Genomic DNA, 17,305 nt, shown 5'->3' with positions numbered 1-17,305 from the left:
AACGACCAGGGCCAGAGGGGACCACGCGTGGGACAGTTTTGTGTCCTGAGGACAGCGTCTGGAGATGGCCAAACACCTCCACCACCAGCAAGGGTCACTGCCCATCCCTGCAGGGACATCTCACTGCATGGCTGCCCGCCGTCCCCAACCCCACCGCAGCTGCACTTCTTTTCGGAGAGCCATCAGAGCTGCCAGGCAGGAGCCTCCCCGTGGTTCTCCCTCCCGATGGCTTTCCTCCACCATCCCCTTGCCGGGGAGGAGAGGAGAGGTCGGCGCGGGATGGGTTCGAGGGCTGCCTGCCAATCGGCGCCGCACGCCGCGGTAAATTGGCTGCCATTACCTTCTGCCGCTTTAAACAAATTCATAAATTCTACTTCGCTGAGTGCATCTGTAATTCTCCTCCGATTACACATGCAGGGCAGGGACTGCTAATTCACCACTTTAAAATAACGTATGGATGAGTGTGCGTGTGCACGGGGGGCCTCGTCGGGCTGCACGTCCCGGGAGCACCCCCCTACCCCTGGGGGGGGGGGGGGGTTGGGCTGGGCTGAGCCATCACCGGCAGCCGAAAATAGGTCTCGCCTCGGAGCAGGGGAAAAAAAGCTAAGCATTCGTAAACGAGGAAATAAGCTGCAGCAGGAGGCAGCTGCAAAGGTAGCTCTCGAAATGCCAAGCAACCAGGAATAAGCACCTAGAGCTATTTTGAGAGAACGCCAGGCTGTGCCGGGGGGAGGCGAGCGCAGGGCTGGTGGCACTGGCCCAGTTCTGCCCCAGCACCCCCGGTCCTTGGGGGGTTTCGGGCTTTGGGATGGTGATGGGATGGGAATTGCAGCCCTGTGGGACCATGGAGACATGCTGTAGGGCACCAGCACCGAGGAACCCGGGGTTGGCAGTGCTGTGCTCAGCCGCAGGCTGGTGCCAAGCGGCTCCGACCCCCAGGTACCCCCTGCTCCACTTCTCCAGCAGGAAACCTCCCAGGGCTCTACCCTCGGGCACCTTCGGGTGGCTGCACCCAGCCAGAGGGCAGGGAGCCGACAGGAACCGGTGCCCAGCACGCTGCCCAGCCCTGCACCACCGGCACGTGCCGCGGGTGAGCTCGGGGCCGCCGGCACCGTGCCAGGGAGCGCTGCGCTCACGCGCAGACCTGCAGCCGCCTCCGGCAGCCACGAGGCTGCTGCCGGAGGGAGTCCCCCCAGGCGAGCTCCGGTGGGGACAGCTTTTGCAGCACGCCAGCCATCTGCAGCCGAGCCACGGCAGCGAGGAGATGCGGGAGGTGGGCGGCAGCTGACGCCTGTCGCAGCGCAGAGCGAGCGGCAGCGAGAGGAGCGCGGGGCCGCTGACAGCTGGCGCCCCGGGCAGGGTGCGGAGCCGAGCGGGTGGCCCCACGGCAAGGCCAGGACACGAGTGTGCGAGGGGAGAAGCTCACGTGCGAGAGCTTGTACTGCACCACCCCGTGAGGCTGCAAGGCACGAGAGGCACAGGCACCGCCATCCACCAGCCGTGGAGCCCGGCAGCACCCGCGCACCGGCCGGGCTCTTTCCCTGCCTTCCCATCCGGCCCCGAGGGGATGGCAGGGACAGGAGGGGATGATGCTGCCCCCATCCTCATCCTCCCCGTGCAGGGTACAGGTGCAGGTGGCTCCCCACAGCCCCGCAGCACCGCACGCTGCTGGGTGCACAGCCAGGGATGTGGGACCCCGCAGTGGTGCGCACCAGGGGAGGTGCCCACGGCACGGCACCGGTGCGCTGGGGGGGGGCTGCCCGGCCAGGGGGCTGCAGCACATCTGCACATGGCAGCAGCACGTCCCCAACCCCACTCACTTCGGGGACAAACCCCCAGTGGAAACTGCCACCAGCACCGGGCAGGACAAGTCACAACCCCCCAGGACACTGCTCCTTGTCCCGTGTCCCCATCCCAGGGCTGCAGGTCCCGTGCAGAGCCCACCTGGATCCTGGCTAGGGGTCCCGTGAGCCCCCATTTGCAGCCCCCAGAGCGGACACCCAGCCCCACACAGCCCCAGGCAGCTCCTGGCACCCCCAGCCCAATTCAGGGAAGGGAGCAGGGAGCGGGGGAAGGTCTGGGCAGAGGAGAGGGAGGGAGATTAAAACCCGGCACGGAAAGCATCAGGAAACGAGCGTGATAGCGAGAGCGCTCCGTCTGCTCACTAAACGGACAATTTTATTCTGCCCCCAGCACTTGTGAAGTGTTGTAATCTTGTTGCCACCTCTGCTTGATGGCTTCATTTATTCAGCAATAGCGTGGTTATGGCTCTTTAGAAGACAAGCACAATTGCCGGCGTTTGCTCCCACCGCGCTGCCGGGTCCTAAAGGAGCAGTCCTAAGGGCTGGGGCTGTGTGGGGAGCGTGGCCGGGCTGTTTTTGGGTCCCCAGCGGGCTCTGCAGCTCGGGACGGAGGCACCTGGAGCAAATGCTGGCCTGGGGACCCCCAAAGGGGCCACCAGTGGCTGCTGTCACCTTTCCCCCCAGAAATACGAACCCGCTGCGAGCTGATGGACTCCCTGCATGATGCCGAGCTTGCAACCCATCCCAGGGGGCTGAGCCTTCAGCCAGCTGAGCTGAAACCCCCTGGGAGCAAGCACGAGGCTGGGGCAACCCCCAGACCCTGCCTTTTCTCCCCAAACCCCAACGGGGTCCTGCAGATCCCACTCCCGGCCAGCCCTGCCCCATGCCCAGCCTTTAATCCCCTGCGCTCAGAGGACGAGCTGCAGGTCTAGCTCCCGGTGCCGGACTCCAGAAGCATCCAATGTGCACGAAATCAAAGTTTTCATCATTTCCAGCGGTCAGAGGGCAGCGAGCATTAAGTCCCAGAACAGCAGGATTAATGGAGGGATCATTAAAAATCTAATGTTAAACCACCTCTGCAACCGGAGCCGCGTTAATACATCACAGCCTGCTTAACGGGAAACAAATCCTCATTTTGGAGTGGGTTATCCAGGCCCAGAGCTGCGCCTTCGTCCTCTCCTCATCCTCCTTGCAGGGCAGCCAGGAGCATCTCAGGGCAACACCAGGGGGAATTTCTTGGGAAACTTCAGCTAAATTAAGTGAGGATGAGGTTTTTAAGTGTCATGTACCCCTGCCGATTTCTGATCAAACCAGGAGAGCTGTGGGGTCCCAGGCGCCCTGCCCACCTTTGGGACCACCCGCTGGCACCAGCCTGGGGCTGATCCCATGCCCACAGTTAAACAACTTTGGGTTTCCCCTGTAGGATTTTAGGCCAGAATCAATGCTCTGAGGAGGAGGATTTGGCACCAGCAACCACCAGCACCGCGAAGCCAAAGGGTGCCTGGCCCCAATCCCGCTGCGACCCCAGGGCTCCCACATCCCCCCGTGGCATTTGGCCAACCCCAAAGCACTTGGTCAACCTCTCAGACACACGGCTTGGTTATGGGGGTCCCGTGTGGAGCCAGGAACTTCATGGGATGCTCCTTGAAGCTCCGTTCCAAGTCAGGATGTTCAATGGTTCTGTGCGCATTGCCTAGGGGTGCAGCCCATCCTGGCTCAGCGCTCACACCCCAGCACCCTGCACACCAGCGGGAGCCTGTGGGAGCCTCTCCTCCTCCCTGGGGCCACGTGCCAGCAGCAGCACATCCTCACATCCTTCCTAAACCCAGGTGTGAGGGTGAGCAGCATCCCCCAGGGAGCTGTGGCACGTGTGGGGACGGGGACATCGCCCCTGGCTGCCCCTGCAGGACCGACCATCCCGGTGAGAGCTTTCCTCCCCAGGATGAGCACACAACACCCAGCGGGCACCGTGAGGCTGGGGGGACTCGGGGACAGTGCCCCAGGGTTGCTCTGCTCAATGGCACGAGTGGCTTCGCTCCAAGTCCCCGCGCTCGTGGCCACCCCCCCGCTCCCCACCCAGCTCCAGGAGCTCTGCCAGCCCTCAGCCCGGCACCGGCATCCTCGCGGCTCCCGGGGACAAGACCGCAGCAGCCACCTCCTCCCCGTAGGAGGGAGCAGCTTGCGAGGCAGCAGCGAAATCTGGGCCCTTTCCAGCGGCTGCAAAAACCTACACGGAGCTTGGGCGCGAGCCCAGCTTTACCCTGGCACCGCGGCCCACGCAGGTACCGACCGCGCTGCGCACGTGGCTGCGCAACGGAGAGCGGGGTGCTGGCAGCTGCTGCCGGGGACACGGGGTGAACGCCCCCCCCGGACACCCCTGCCTAGCACGGGCACCCTTGGCACAGCACCCCCTCAATGGATAATGGCACAGAAACCCCTCCCTGCGAGCCCCCCAGCACGGCCAGGGGCTCGTGCGGCTCGAACGCAAAGCAAACTGCACGCACCGGCGTGCCCCAGGCTCTGCCACACTTCACAGCTCTAAGTTGGCCTCGGGATTTGGGGACCTGAAAAGCTGCTGGGGTAGGTGGCGGGGTGCAGGTGATGTGCTGGGCACCCAGGGAGGCACGGCGCGGGCACCCCGACGGGTGTTGCAGCGGGTGCAGCGCCGTGGGCGCACTGCGATGGGTGCTGCACAACGGGGGCTCCGCGCTGGTTGCACCACGAGGGTGCCATGCGGTGGGTGCACGGCGATGGGTGCAGTACCGTGGGTGCACGGCGATGGGTGCGGTCCCGTGGGTGCACTCTGGTGCCTGCAATGCAGTGGGTGCGCTGCAGTGGTTGCACCACGATGGGTGCGCTGCAGCGGTGCCGTGGGCGCGGGGACGGCTGCGATGCCGTGGGCGCACGCCGCTACCGCAGCCAGACCCCCCCACACCACCACCACCCATCCCCTGGGGGCTCAGGGCAGCCCACCCAGCAGGGCTCAGCCCAGAAGCAGCCGAGGAAAGGGGGGCGCAGAGATCCAGCCTGCAGAAGACCCCCCCCCAGCTGCGAGCGCGGTGCCGTGCCGCAGCCCTGCTCCCGGGGGGGCCCAGCACGGCCCCCACCTCCAACAGCAGCCTCTGGAGAGGAGCGGGAGCCGGGGCGCAGAGGGAAGATGCTTCCCCCCCGCTAAGCCCAGATTAAAGAACGGGAATATGGGAGCACGGATGAAAAGCTGTTTGCTGTGGAAAAAATCTCATTAGGCCGTGAAATACAGTTTTTTGCCACTCGGAGCAGGGCGGAGGGGAGAAGGGCCGTTTGCGAGCCACCCCCCCCCCCACTCCACAGCAGCACAGAACTCATTTTGCAGTTTTCCCCAGAAAATCCAGCCCAAGTTGGCTCAAGGATGCTTCCCACCCGCCGAAGCCCCTCCTTGCGGGCTCTGGGCTGCGCCCCCCGCCCCAGCTGCCTGCAGCAAACGGAGCAAGCGCCGCGAGAGCAGCGACTGCAGCCAGCCCCTGAGCGCACCACCCGCACCCTGGGATGCACCATCCCGGCCCTGGGACCTTCAGATTCAGTTCTGAATGTCACGGGATGCTGTGGGACGCTGTGGGATGCTGTGGGATGCTGTGGGATGCTGTGGGATGCTGTGGGATGCGGTGGGATGCTGTGGGATGTGGTGGGATGCTGTGGGATGCTGTGGGATGCTGCAGAATGCCGTGGGATGCCGTGGGATGCTGTGGGATGTGGCAGAACGGAGCTGGGTGTCATGGGATGCTGTGGGATGCTGCAGGAATGTCACGGGATGCTGGGGGATGCCAACTGATGCTGCGGAGTGCTGTGGGATGCTGTGGGATGCGGCAGGATGCTGCTGAGCGTCACGGGATGCCGGGGGATGTGGCAGGGTGGTGCAGGATACTCGTGGGATGCTGTGGGATGCCGTGGGGTGCTGTGGGATGCCGTGGGGTGCTGTGGGATGTCACTGGGTGCTGTGGGATCGTGCTCCAGGGCAGGGACACGCGTGGCCCAGTTTGGGGCTGGAAGCAGGGGCTGGCTGCACTCCGGACCCCTCCAAGGCTGCCTGGAGCAGCGTCACCCTGCTGCCCTGGGCAGAGCCAAACCCACGGAGAGGAGATGCTCGGGGCAGGGTGATGACCCTGCGCCCACCCCATCCCCTCTCCACTGCCATGGGGCCGCCTGCACGAACAGCAGCGGCACAGAACCGAGGGAGACGAAGCCCCCAGAAGCGAGGCAGCCACCAGCAACCCTCCCCGGCTCCCATCCCGAGCGCGGCCGTGCCCCACCGGCGGCGTGCTCCGACTGCCAAGCAGGCTGAGCCCAGCCTGGCTGCCAGGAGCACAAGCCAGGCTTTCTTCCCCGCTCCATCCGCGGCACGGCGCGGGCCGGCGGCACAGACCCCGCTCTGTTACACCCACGCTGCCACCAGCACCCGGGGCAGAGCCCGGGGAGAGGCAGGATCGGCCCCGGCACGAGCCCTGCGCCCCCAGGGGATGCCCCCTGGCTGCTGACCCCCCCAGCAAATGCTACTGCCCCCCCGGCAGCCCCATCTGCTGACAGCCTCCTCTCCTGGAGTAATGAAGGCGTCAGGAGGGATGGATCTGAGCACCCAGCACCGGGCACAACCCAGGGATTGGGGTCGCCCCCACAAACCTGCTTCCCACCCCGGTGCGCGGGGATGGGGGCACGGGGAGCGCCCAAAGCCCCCAGCACCAAGCAGAGGCACAGAGGGGATGGGGCTGCCTGGCTGGGGGGGTGCAGGGACTCAGGATCTGTCCTGGCAGCCCCGGAGAGGAATTCACCCCCCCCAGGAGATGAGCACAGCTGAAGGTCACCATCGGGTGCCTTCCTCGGGGCGCAGCTCCCGTGGGCACGGCCCCGCTTCCCCCGCGCAGCCAGCGCGCGCTGCTCGGCTCTCCCAGGCCTCGGATTAACGTGGAAAAAAAAGAGCAGAGCTGCAGCACTTTGGTAGCTTTCCAAAATAGCTGCTACAGGAAAAAAAAAAAAAAAAAAAAAAAAAAAAGGAGGAGAGGAAACGGCCTATGACAAATCATCCCCACACGGCTCCAGAACCGCCCCACAGCGAGGAGGGGCAGGAGGAGCACGGCCCCCCCTGTGCCAACGGGGCAGGGAAGCCACCAAAGGGGCTTGGGGCACGAAATGGTGCCAGGGGGGTGTGGAGGATGGGCTGGCAATGACGGGGGCTGCTTCCAGCTGAGAGCGGGGGCTCCCTGTGGTCATAGAGCTGCTCGGGGCTGTGGGTACGTGTGGGGCAGCCCCCAAACTGCTGCACCAGGCTGTGGGGGTGGCAATGTCCTTTGCCTCTGGGACAGGACAGAGTGCAGGGAGCGCGGTGACGGCTCCTCCAAGCAAACCCACTGCTGAGATGCTTCTGGAGGCCGGCAGCTCGTGGTGGGGGTCCTGCACCTCACGACCCCAAACCACCCTGCTGGGGCGCACGGGGCGATGCGGTGCCGGGGCAGGGCAGCACGGACAAGCCTCCCCTGTCCCAATCCCACAGGAGGCAGAGCACGGCGCAGGGCTCGGGGCCACACTTACATTCCCCCGATGGAGACGGTGGCACACGTGCGCTCGGAGAAGGCTGGCACGGTCTCGGTGGCGCTGCTGGCGGGTCGGATGTAGTCCACTGTCACGTTCACCTGTGGGGACAGAAAGGGGTCAGCGTGGGCACAGCATCAGGGCCACGGCCCCCATACCTGCCCCTGCCCAGCCCTGGTGGTGCTGTCAGCATTTTAACCTCAGATGCTGCAGTGTGAGAAGGGTGAAGCCGGAGCCGTGCCGGGCGGACAAGCTGCACCGTGGGCTCCTGGTGAGGGTGTTGGTCCCCGGGGTGCCCAGCTCCTGTCAAGCCCCACTGTGAGCTCTCCACACACCAGGAGCCGTGGCTGGGATCCCGAGCACGCAGCCAGCCCGGGTGCCTCCCAGTGATGGTGTTTGGCCTCTGCTATGAGAGCATGGCTGCGCCTTCAGGTGTGTTATGGCACAGCTCGCTGCTGAGGCGGCATCAGCATCGGGGCAGGGAGCACCCTGGGGTGCCCCCATCACCCAACCGTGCACCCTGCCCAGGGATGGGCACACTCCTGGGGTTCATCTGTGCAGGATCCAGCTCGAGGCAGCTCCTGCTGCGCTGCTGCTGCCAGGTCAGGGCTCGGCACAAGCTGGGGGCGCAGGAATGTGCAGGGCTGAGTGCCTGGCTCCGGATCCAGGGCATCATTTCCCAGTCCTTGGGCAGCACACCAGCAGCACCAGCAGCGTCCACAGCACCAGCACCACCACCAGCAGCACCAGCAGCACCCACAGTACCACCACCAGCAACACCAGCAACACCAGCAGCACCCACAGCACCGGCACTTGCGTGCAGTGCCAGCACGGATCTGCAATTCCCGGCCACGGTAATGCAATAAAGAGCAGGGAAAATTAAACCAGAGTTGAACTCCCAGCCCACGTGCTCCAACAGGCCGCTAATGCATTCCCACATCTGCACGCACCATTTCTATGCAAATCCGACCTAATCCCACCACCTTGCTTCTGCAAAAAAGCCGATTTCTCCCCATTTAAGCTGGCGCTTGATCCAGAGGAGCAGAGGCCGTGCCGGGGCTGGGCAGTGCCCGCAGCAAGGCCAGTGCAGGGCCACTGCCCGGTGACAAAAAGCTCTGTTTTTGCCCCAAACAGGGCCCTGGGGCAAGGACAGGTGGAGGGGGAGCCTCCACCTGCTTCCCCCCCAGGGGACACCCTCACATCCTGAGCTTTCCCCGTGTTTTTTTTTTCCACTCCGTGCCGTCAGCCCGAGACAGACAGGCGTCGAGCGCAGCGCTACAAGAAAGCGTCGCCGAAACCCTTTCAAACTGTCGGCTCCTTACAAGCCTGGCTTTTTAAATGAGCAGAGAAATGCAAAAAGGTACGACTGAGTCAAAATTTCCTGCCATCAGATCACTCACTGGAGCAGCAGATCTAATCATGTTTTAGCAGCAACAAAAGAGGGAGCTCTGTCAGGGAAGAGCCAATTAAGGGTAGAGGTTAAAGGAATTCCTCCCCGTGAAACTATTGTCATAACAACTGTACGAGGAAAAAAGACAACAATTACTCCAAAAGGCAGGTTAGGGAATTCAAACTACTACAGGGCTCTTTTAAATGGCACCGGGCAGGGCGGTGAGGCGCAGCTCGTTTAGGAAACTCCTCGGCTGGAGCTGGGCAAAGCGTCTGGCCAGGGCAGGAGTGGCTCTGCGGGGCAGCCCCCACTGGGCATGGACCCTGCATCATTAGGATCCTGCATCATCAGGACCCTGCATCGTTAGGACCTTGCATCGTTAGGACCTTGCATCGTTAGGACCCTGCATCATCAGGGCAGTGGCAGAGCGGGCAGTGGTCGGGCTGGGCGTCACAGCTCAGCCTGCAGCACCCACACACTGCATTGCGTGTGCTGCATTGCAAAGCACTGCACCGTGCCATGCTGCATTTTGTGCTGCTTTGTTGTGTTGCATCACACTGCATTGCAAAGTGCTGCGTTGCGTTGCATTGTGTTGCATTGTGTTGTGTTGCGTTGCAAAGCGCTGCATTGTGCTGTTGTGTTGCACGGTGCTGCACTGCATTGTGCTGCATCACGTCGCATTGTGCTGTGTTGTACTGCGTTGTGCTGTGTTATATGGCGCTGTGTTGCATTGCATGGTGCTGCATTGTGCTGTGTTGCATTGCATTGTATTGCATTGCGTTGTGCTGCGTTGTGTTGCATTGTGCAGCGTCACACTGCATTGTGATGCATTGCATTGTGATGCGTTGCATGGTGCTGTGTTGCATTGTGCTGTGTTGTACAGCATTGTATTGCATTGCACTGTGCCATGCTGCGTCGTGTTGCATTGTGCAGCATCACACTGCATTGTGATGCATTGCATTGTGATGCATTGCATGGTGCTGTGTTGCATTGTGCTGTGTTGCACAGCATTGTATTGCATTGCGTTGCGCTGTGCTGCATTGTGTTGCATTGTGCAGCATCACGATGCATTGCACGGTGCTGTGTTGCATTGCACCATGCAGCATCACCCTGCACTGCACCATGTTGCATTGTGTTGTGCTGCATTGCGTTGCACCATGCAGCATTGCACTGCACTGCTACATTGCATGGTGCTGTGTTGCACTGCATGGTGCTGTGCTGCATTGCATGGTGCTGTGCACTGCACCGTGCTGCACAGTGCCACGTCCTGTTGCGTTGCGGAGCGTCGCACTGTGTCGTGTCCCCTGCACAGCCGAGGCTCAGCGCGGTGACAAAGCTGGCATGTGCCCCGCCTGCGTGATGCCAGCACAGCTGCAGCTGACAAGTTGCAAAGGCAAAACCTCCCTCCCCCGGAGCAAGAACAAGCTCGCCACGAGCTTCCTACGTGTCCAGCACGAAGGGGCTCGGACCTGCCCTTATCCCACTGACCCCACCTGCAGCCCCGACCCCCCAGTGCCCCCCAGCACAACCACAGCACAAGGGCACACGCGAGGCCCCGGGGCTGTGGCGTGCAATGGGGACCTGCACCTTGCTGGGCTGATGCTGCAGCACCAACCCTGCCCGGGGCAAGCACGGGGCACCAGAGCACCAGGAGCAGCAGCAGCAGCAGCAGCGTGCCAGCGGCTGGAGCTGGCTGCAAACCAGGAATTAAAATTGTCAGGTAATTAGCACCTGGCTCCTGCCTGCCTGCAGCCCCGAGCAGAGCTGCTACAGGGACGCTTCTCCTTGCGATGCCGTGGGGACAATGGCCAGAAGCAGGTGCTCGGGGCCAGCACCAAGCACGCAGCTGGTTTGTGGCTGCATCGCCCTCATCCTGCACTGCCAGCCCCACAGCCACCGAGCTTGTGCCACCCTGACACCCCCAGCCCCTGCTCAAAGCTATTCCATGGCCAAGCCCTGGGTGCTGCTGCGTCCCTGCTGCTCCCCCAGCCAGCTCCTGTCCCCCCCTCGTGTCCCCAGCAAGGACGGGGCAGTCCCTGTTGTGCCAGCCTCCGTGCCACCCCACGGCACCTGCTGGCAGCAGATTCCAGCTGGGGCTGCAGGAGGAAAGGGCTTGATGCTGGCACAGGGCAGGGCAAAGCCTCACAGCAGGGACAGCATGATGCTGGTGTGCAAGCTGCAGCTGCAGGCAGGGTGCTGCAGTGGGATGGGGCTCCTCCTGCACCCGCACCCCCGGCTGGGCACCTCCTGCACCCCCAGATCTGGCTGGGTATCTCCTGTGTGTACCTGCAAACCCCAAACTGGGCACCTCCTGCACCCCCAGACCCAGCTGGGCACATCCTGCACCCCCAGACCCAGCTGGGCATCTCCTGTGTGCACCTGCAAGCCCCAAACCGGGCACCTCCTGCACCCCCAGACCCAGCAGGGCACATCCTGGGCTCCCCATCGGGGGTCCCCAGGGTCTGTTGAGCACCAGGCATGCGCACAAGCCTCCGTCCCTGTCACCCAGCAGTCCTGCAACCCAGCAAATATTTCGTGGGAGTAAAAAATACGAGCACTTTCCCGGCACGGGGAGCAGCGTGCTGACCTCCTGCAGCTGCCAGCTCCGGGAAGGAGCTCGGCCCTGGGGTGGGATGTGGGATGCTCAGACCGGACCATTGGCACGGCGAGGCTCAGACCTTTGGCATGGCAATACTTGGCCCATCAGCACGGTGACGTTTGGCCCACCAGCACAGCAATTCTTGGCCCATCAGCAGGGCGATGCCGGGCCCATCAGCACGGTGTCTGGCTCTGCTCGGTTCCCTCATGCCCGTGGGGCTGCACCAAGCTCTCGTGTCCCCCCCCCCGGAGCCGGTGTCGATGGCGGCCGTCTATCGGCGGGTTTCCAAGGTCAGCTGCAGTCAGTGTGAATTAAATCACTCCGGCAGCTCTCCTCCCTGGAGGAGATCCAGCCCCGGGAAGAACGGCACTACAGAGACCGCGCGGCGCAGCTCAATGTCACCCGCCCCTGTCCCCTGCCACCACCGGGGGCTGCGGCCACCCCAACGGCGAGACCCCCGCCGTGCCAGCACCCGTCCCGGCACCACGGTGAGGGGAGAGGGTGGCTGAGTGGACCCCAGCCCTAAAACTCAACACAAACTTGTGTGGGAGGGCGTGCAGGGCTCAAATCCAGAGCAGGAGGAGCAGCGGTGCCCGGGGTGCCAAGCACCACGTCCCCTGCACGCCACCACTGCCACATGGGACCCAGCACGGGGTCCCTGGCACACAGTCCCTGTTATAGGGTCCCTGTAACGTGGTCCCTGGCATGTGGGCCTCAGCACGTGGTGCCCAGCACGTGGTGCCCAGCACAGGGTCCCTGTGATGTGCCCCCTGCCCCTGTCCCCCAGTTCCTGCCACGTGGCCCCAGGATGCGGCAGAATTGTAGGGGTTGGAAAGGACCTCCAGAGATCATCGGGTCCAACCCCCCCTGCCAAAGCAGGTTCCCTAGAGCAGGCTGCCCAGGGAGGCATCCAAATATCTTGAATATCTCCAGAGAAGGAGACCCCACAACCTCCCTGGGCAGCCTGTCCCAGCGCTCCGTCACCCTCACCGTGAAGAAGTTCTTTCACGTGTTGGTGCTGAACTGCCTGGGCTCCATTTTGTGGCCATTGCCCCTTGTCCTGTCCCCACAGAGCACTGAAAAGGGGTTGGCCAAATCCCTCTGTCTCCCACACTTAAGATATTTGCAGTCCCTGTGAGTTTGGGACAAAGAAGGGACAGGAGATCCGGGGGCGTTTTGGGCAGTAATTATAGCCGAGCAGGTCAGGTCTGCCACCCACCCCTGCCATGTGCACCCCCTGCTGTGCCCCAAGTGCCCATATGTGGGACCCCTGAGGTCCTGTCCCCATGATTTGGGACCAAACTGATCCCCTTGGGCACAGGGTCCCCCTGGGGATGTCACCGACACGGCACAGAGCCCACCCTGCCCCTCCAAACGTGGGCACCGCCACCGCAGCCATGTGCACACCCCTGTCCCTGTGCCACCCTTCCCAGCACCAGGAGGTGCCACTTTGGGGAGCTCGGGCACTGATTTTCCCCGTTTAGCTTTTCCTGTTCAGTGCTCTGCAGCTGCTGGGCTGCTCCAAGGCAGCCTGTCTGGGTCCCTGCCCCTCGGTCACTGCAGTTTGGGGACAGGGGAACATCTGTGGGGGGGGACCTGGTGCCCTCTGCCTGCTCCTGGCACCTGCCCCGGCACTGGGATTGAGGCCATCACAGCCTCACAGCATCCCACAGAGCGGGGCTGCCCCAGGAGGCTGCGTTTTTGGGGAAAGCAGCAGCACAGATGCCACGGAGAGGCACCGGTGGATGTGCCAAGGGCCAGGTCCTGGAGCAGCTCGGTACCAGCACATGCTGCTGGTGGAGTAAGGGAGGAAAGAAAGAACGGGGCTGGGCAGCAGGTCGGATGTGCCCCAGCACACAGGCATGGTCTGCAGCCCTGCTCCAGCTCTTCCAGCTTCCCAAATCTCCTCGCCAGCCCCCTCCACCTCTCCGCGTGGGATCCTCCCATCACGAAGGCGTGCACAGAGCCCACTGCCCCCAGATTTCATTTGGGGAAAGCCCCAAGCCCCACACCACAGAGACCCCCCCAGCCTGCAGAAGCCCAGCCGTTGCCAAAAGCAGCCTGCAGCAGCTCGGGGGCTTTGCCGAGGGGCTTTGTGCTCCCTCCTGCCCGGGTTGCAGCCCCAAGCAGCCGAGCTGAGCCGAGCGGCGCCGGCAGCCCCGGGACACAACTGACCTTGCTACGGCAGCGCCTGCCCGAGCTGGGAAAAACCAGGGCTGCAGCCTGCAAATGGAAGTGCCCGGCAGAGCCATTTGAGGAAGCGTCTGAAGGAAGAAAAGGGAGGCAGAGAGAGAGGAAATGGCCCCGAATTTCTGGTCACCGCGCCGCCGGGAGCACAGGCGGCCCCGCGCTGGCTCTCTTCGCCTGCCCCTGTTATCACGGAGCCATTGCAGCCGCTGCAGCACCGGGCGCTCAGCACTCCGCCAGCCCTCTCCCCCTGCTCATTTGCATCTGCACACAGTGTTTATTCCAAGTAAAATACAGGAGGGAGAAGATTCCTCCCAAGTTGGGCACTGGGGAGCCGCCAGCTCTCCAGAAGGCTTTGAACAGCAGAACCCCCCCAGCTCCGCGTGCTCGGAAGCAGCAGCGATGGTGCTGCACTGCCTGCAGGCTCTGGAGCTGGTGCCCACACCCTGGCACAGTTATTGGCACGGGGTTGTGCCTGGTGGCTCGCATGGCACAACGTTCCCAGGAGGAAAGGTTTTCCCCTCCCAACCCCACTCTGTTGTTCCCAGCGGTGAGCCCAGCCCCAGGTCTGGTCTGCAGGATGCTGGCACGCTCGTGCCCGGAGTGCTGCTCGTGGTAAGCCCCAAAGGAGCAGCCCCGGGAGCAGCCGGGTGCCTCTGACCACAAGCAGAAGGAGGATGCCTGGAAAACCTGCAGGGAAACCCGCAGCTGCTGCTTTCCAGGTATGCTGGGGTCTCCAGCCCCGGCTCGCGGGCTGCCGCGGCAGAGAAGAGTTTAATCAGCTCGCTGTCAGCCTTTGATGAGGCTCCAGCCCTGAGCCGCATCACTAACAAATCCTGAGGCATTAAAAATAATCTGGGGCTTTGCAGATAACCAGGCACAGGCACATGGCGGGAGGGCGAGGGGAGGCCACCCTCGCGCCACCTTTACCCAGGCAGAAAGATGCTCGAGATGCCAGGGCTCTGGGCACGCACCCGCTGTGTGTGGTCCCCAGTGGGGATGCCCGGAGCCCTGGCGCACTGCAGAGCCCCACATCCCCGTGGCTGCAGCCTTTTGGGCACCCAAGGGTGCTGGGCACCCCGTGGAGAGCCACCCCTCCGCTCCCCTGCCAGCCGCAGCGCGGGACTGAATCGCCTCCCCGCTCAGGGCGTATTTGTCACCGAGTTATCTCGTGCCATCTCTCCCCGCTGTCCACATGATTAATCCCCCCGAGCTAATTAGAGGAAAGGGCCAAGAGCGCCCATTCAGACCCCATCCAATTGCCTGCACGGCGGCGTAATTAACAAAAGCTGCTTAACGGGGCGCGCGCCCGGCGCTGCGATCGATGGGCAGCGCTCGGCGCGCAGGGAGCCGGCCCCGCTCGCTGACACGCACCACGGATTTATTCCACGGCGGGAGCCAGCTCCGAGCAAATCCATATCGTGTCACAGCAGCCAAACGCCCGCCGGCCACGGGAGCTGATTTATCTCAACCCACGGGGCAAATTCCACCGAGCCGGGTCACTCGGGGAGCTCGGTGCCGGTGTCCCCCGTGGGGCGATGGAGCGGCGAGCGGCGTCCCCCTTTGGAAAGGGCACGGGGTTGAGGTGATGCTGAGCATCAGGACGGGCAGAGAGACGGCGCTCGGGGGCCTGGGGGGACGCGGCCGCGTCCCCCCAGGCCCCCGAGCGCCGTCTCTCTGCCAAGGCGAGGTTTGTGATCAGGCCAGCCGAGCACAGCGAGAGCGAAAGAGGTCTGTTAGGGAAGCAATGCGCCATGACAATCGGCGCTTTCCAAAACTTCCTGCTGCTCTGATGAAAGGGCGGGAGAGAAAATAGATGAGATTCGCTCTCTCCTCCCCCCCCCCTCCCCGCCCGGGCCCTGGGAATTCAAATGTGGTTACCAGCAGCCCTGCTCCGCTCCTAACGTGATAAGTGCTCCCCGAAACGAAAGCAAACAGGCTCAGAGCGCAGGAAGCGGCCGCGGCCACGGCAATATTTCTTCGTCTTCTCCCTCCAGTGCTTTCTTCGCAGGGAGGGGGGGACAGAGGGAATTATTTCTGGAAGCTATTGCCGCGGTTTATTTTTACCGCAGGGGCCCGGGGAAAAGCTCTTTCTCTGCCCCTGCGCTTCCGCAGGGCCGGCAGCGCCGTGCCACGGCACGGGGACGCAGCGCCGCGGTGGGATGCGGTGGCTGGAGGGCGATGCTGGGCTCCAGCAGCCGGGGAACGAGGTGCCACAGGGCCAAAAAGGTGATGGGAAAGGGGTTTTCAGGAGCAAAGGTGGGATAAGGGCTCCAGGAGCAAAGCCTCCCCGCAGCCCTGTGTGCACAGCCCCGCAGCCGGCTGTGCCGGCTGGACCCGCAGTCGTCCCTGGGATCCCAAAGGGGTCCCCAAGCCCCTGCTCGCCCCAAATGCACGCACGCAGCCCCCAAATCAGCCACGGCACAGCCCAGGCGCTGCTCTGGGTTCCTTTTGCCCACCCAGAGCCCGAGGCAGGCACGTTAACTTGCACCGCTGCAACACATCGCTGCCGGGGAGACGGGGGCACCCCAAGGAGCCAGCGGCTGGACACGGTGGAGGAGCAGTGAGCAGCAGAGGGGCACCGAGGCGCTCAGCTCCAGCCCATTTCACCTGCTCGGACGTGGCGATGCCCCAGCAATGCCCCCACGGCCCGGGGAGGAGAGGGGAAGCACGGCGGAGCCACCACGCTGCCCGCGCTCAGCGCTGCCAGGAATAATCCCAGCGGCGTCAAACAGCGAAGCATTAATTTGCTTCCCACCAGCGTGCCAAAGCCCACTGCTGGAGCAGGGTTTGGGAAACACCCTCTGCGGGGTCCCCCCTGCCTCCTGCCTGGCAGCACAGTGCTGGGGGGGGGGCTGCAGGGCTGTCCCCGCTCTGGGGACAGGCTCTGTGGCAGGGCCAGGCACCTGCGGCTGCGTCCCCTGGCCACCGAGGGGTCCCAGCACCCCACACAGGTGGCTTTGGGGCTTCCAACCCCACAACCAGCCCCTGCTGCCTTGCCATCGCTGCATCTTCCCCACGCCAAGGCTGAGGGTGCAGGGGGATGCGGGGGGGGGTGCTGTCAGCCCCCTCCACCTTCAGGTGCTCGAGCAAACCTCGGTGTCCCCAGAGCCTGGCGGCCGCTGCCTGTCCCTGTGGGGAAGCGCAAGGCACAAAGGAATGGGGAGCTGCTGGTGCCCAGCTCTGGGGGTGAAATGAGCAGCACCGGCCGAGCCATCGGCTCTACCGGGGGCTGAGGGAGATGGATGAGGGCCACGGGGCCGGCAGGGAGAGGGGGCAGGATCTGGCACGGCCACCCTTGCCAGCTTGGAGCAGAGCGGCGGCAGCAGGACCGGGTGAGGCTGGGGATGCTGCTGCTGCTCCCACCCGGCAGGAGGAAGAGGAGGGAGAGGAGGAGGATGTCAGACCATGAACGGGAGCAGACACTGGGAGGGGGACAGGCAAAGGTTGGCCACAGACACCCACCCTGCTGGGAAGGGGTCCCAGAGGCACGGGTGTCCCCTTGGGTTTGGCTAACAGCAGCCCCGGGACAGCGAGGGGACCCTGCAGGCTGCCTGAAGCCGCCCAGGAGCGAAGCCCTGCTCGACTCCAGTGGCTCCAGGCAGCCCAGGCCCTGCACCAATTCCTCCCCAGCCCGTGCAGAGCCCCGAAACGGGTGGGCAGGGAAGGGAACCTCGTGGGGGTGCGCAGGGACCGCGCTGCGGGACGGAGAGCAGGGGATGGTGACAGCGGCTGCGAGCGGTCACCCAGCGGGGGTCTGAGTGACCA

The 17,305-nt window shown here is 63.8% G+C and overlaps 1 protein-coding gene across 1 annotated transcript in view; it reads right to left on the bottom strand.

Annotated features, from left to right (window-relative positions):
- The window catches only part of SND1 (staphylococcal nuclease and tudor domain containing 1), an 85,145-nt gene that overhangs the window by 22,022 nt on the left and 45,818 nt on the right, over positions 1-17,305 (bottom strand). The window contains exon 12 of the mRNA XM_032197171.1: positions 7,362-7,462. Within this exon, the coding sequence (XP_032053062.1) occupies positions 7,362-7,462 (101 nt within the window). The remainder of the gene's footprint in view (positions 1-7,361; positions 7,463-17,305) is intronic.

This window comes from Aythya fuligula, chromosome 1 (assembly GCF_009819795.1).
Source record: "Aythya fuligula isolate bAytFul2 chromosome 1, bAytFul2.pri, whole genome shotgun sequence".
In the NCBI taxonomy this organism is placed as follows: domain Eukaryota; kingdom Metazoa; phylum Chordata; class Aves; order Anseriformes; family Anatidae; genus Aythya; species Aythya fuligula.
Note: the sequence above shows the minus strand (reverse complement) of the source record. Positions and strands in the feature narration are given on the sequence as shown.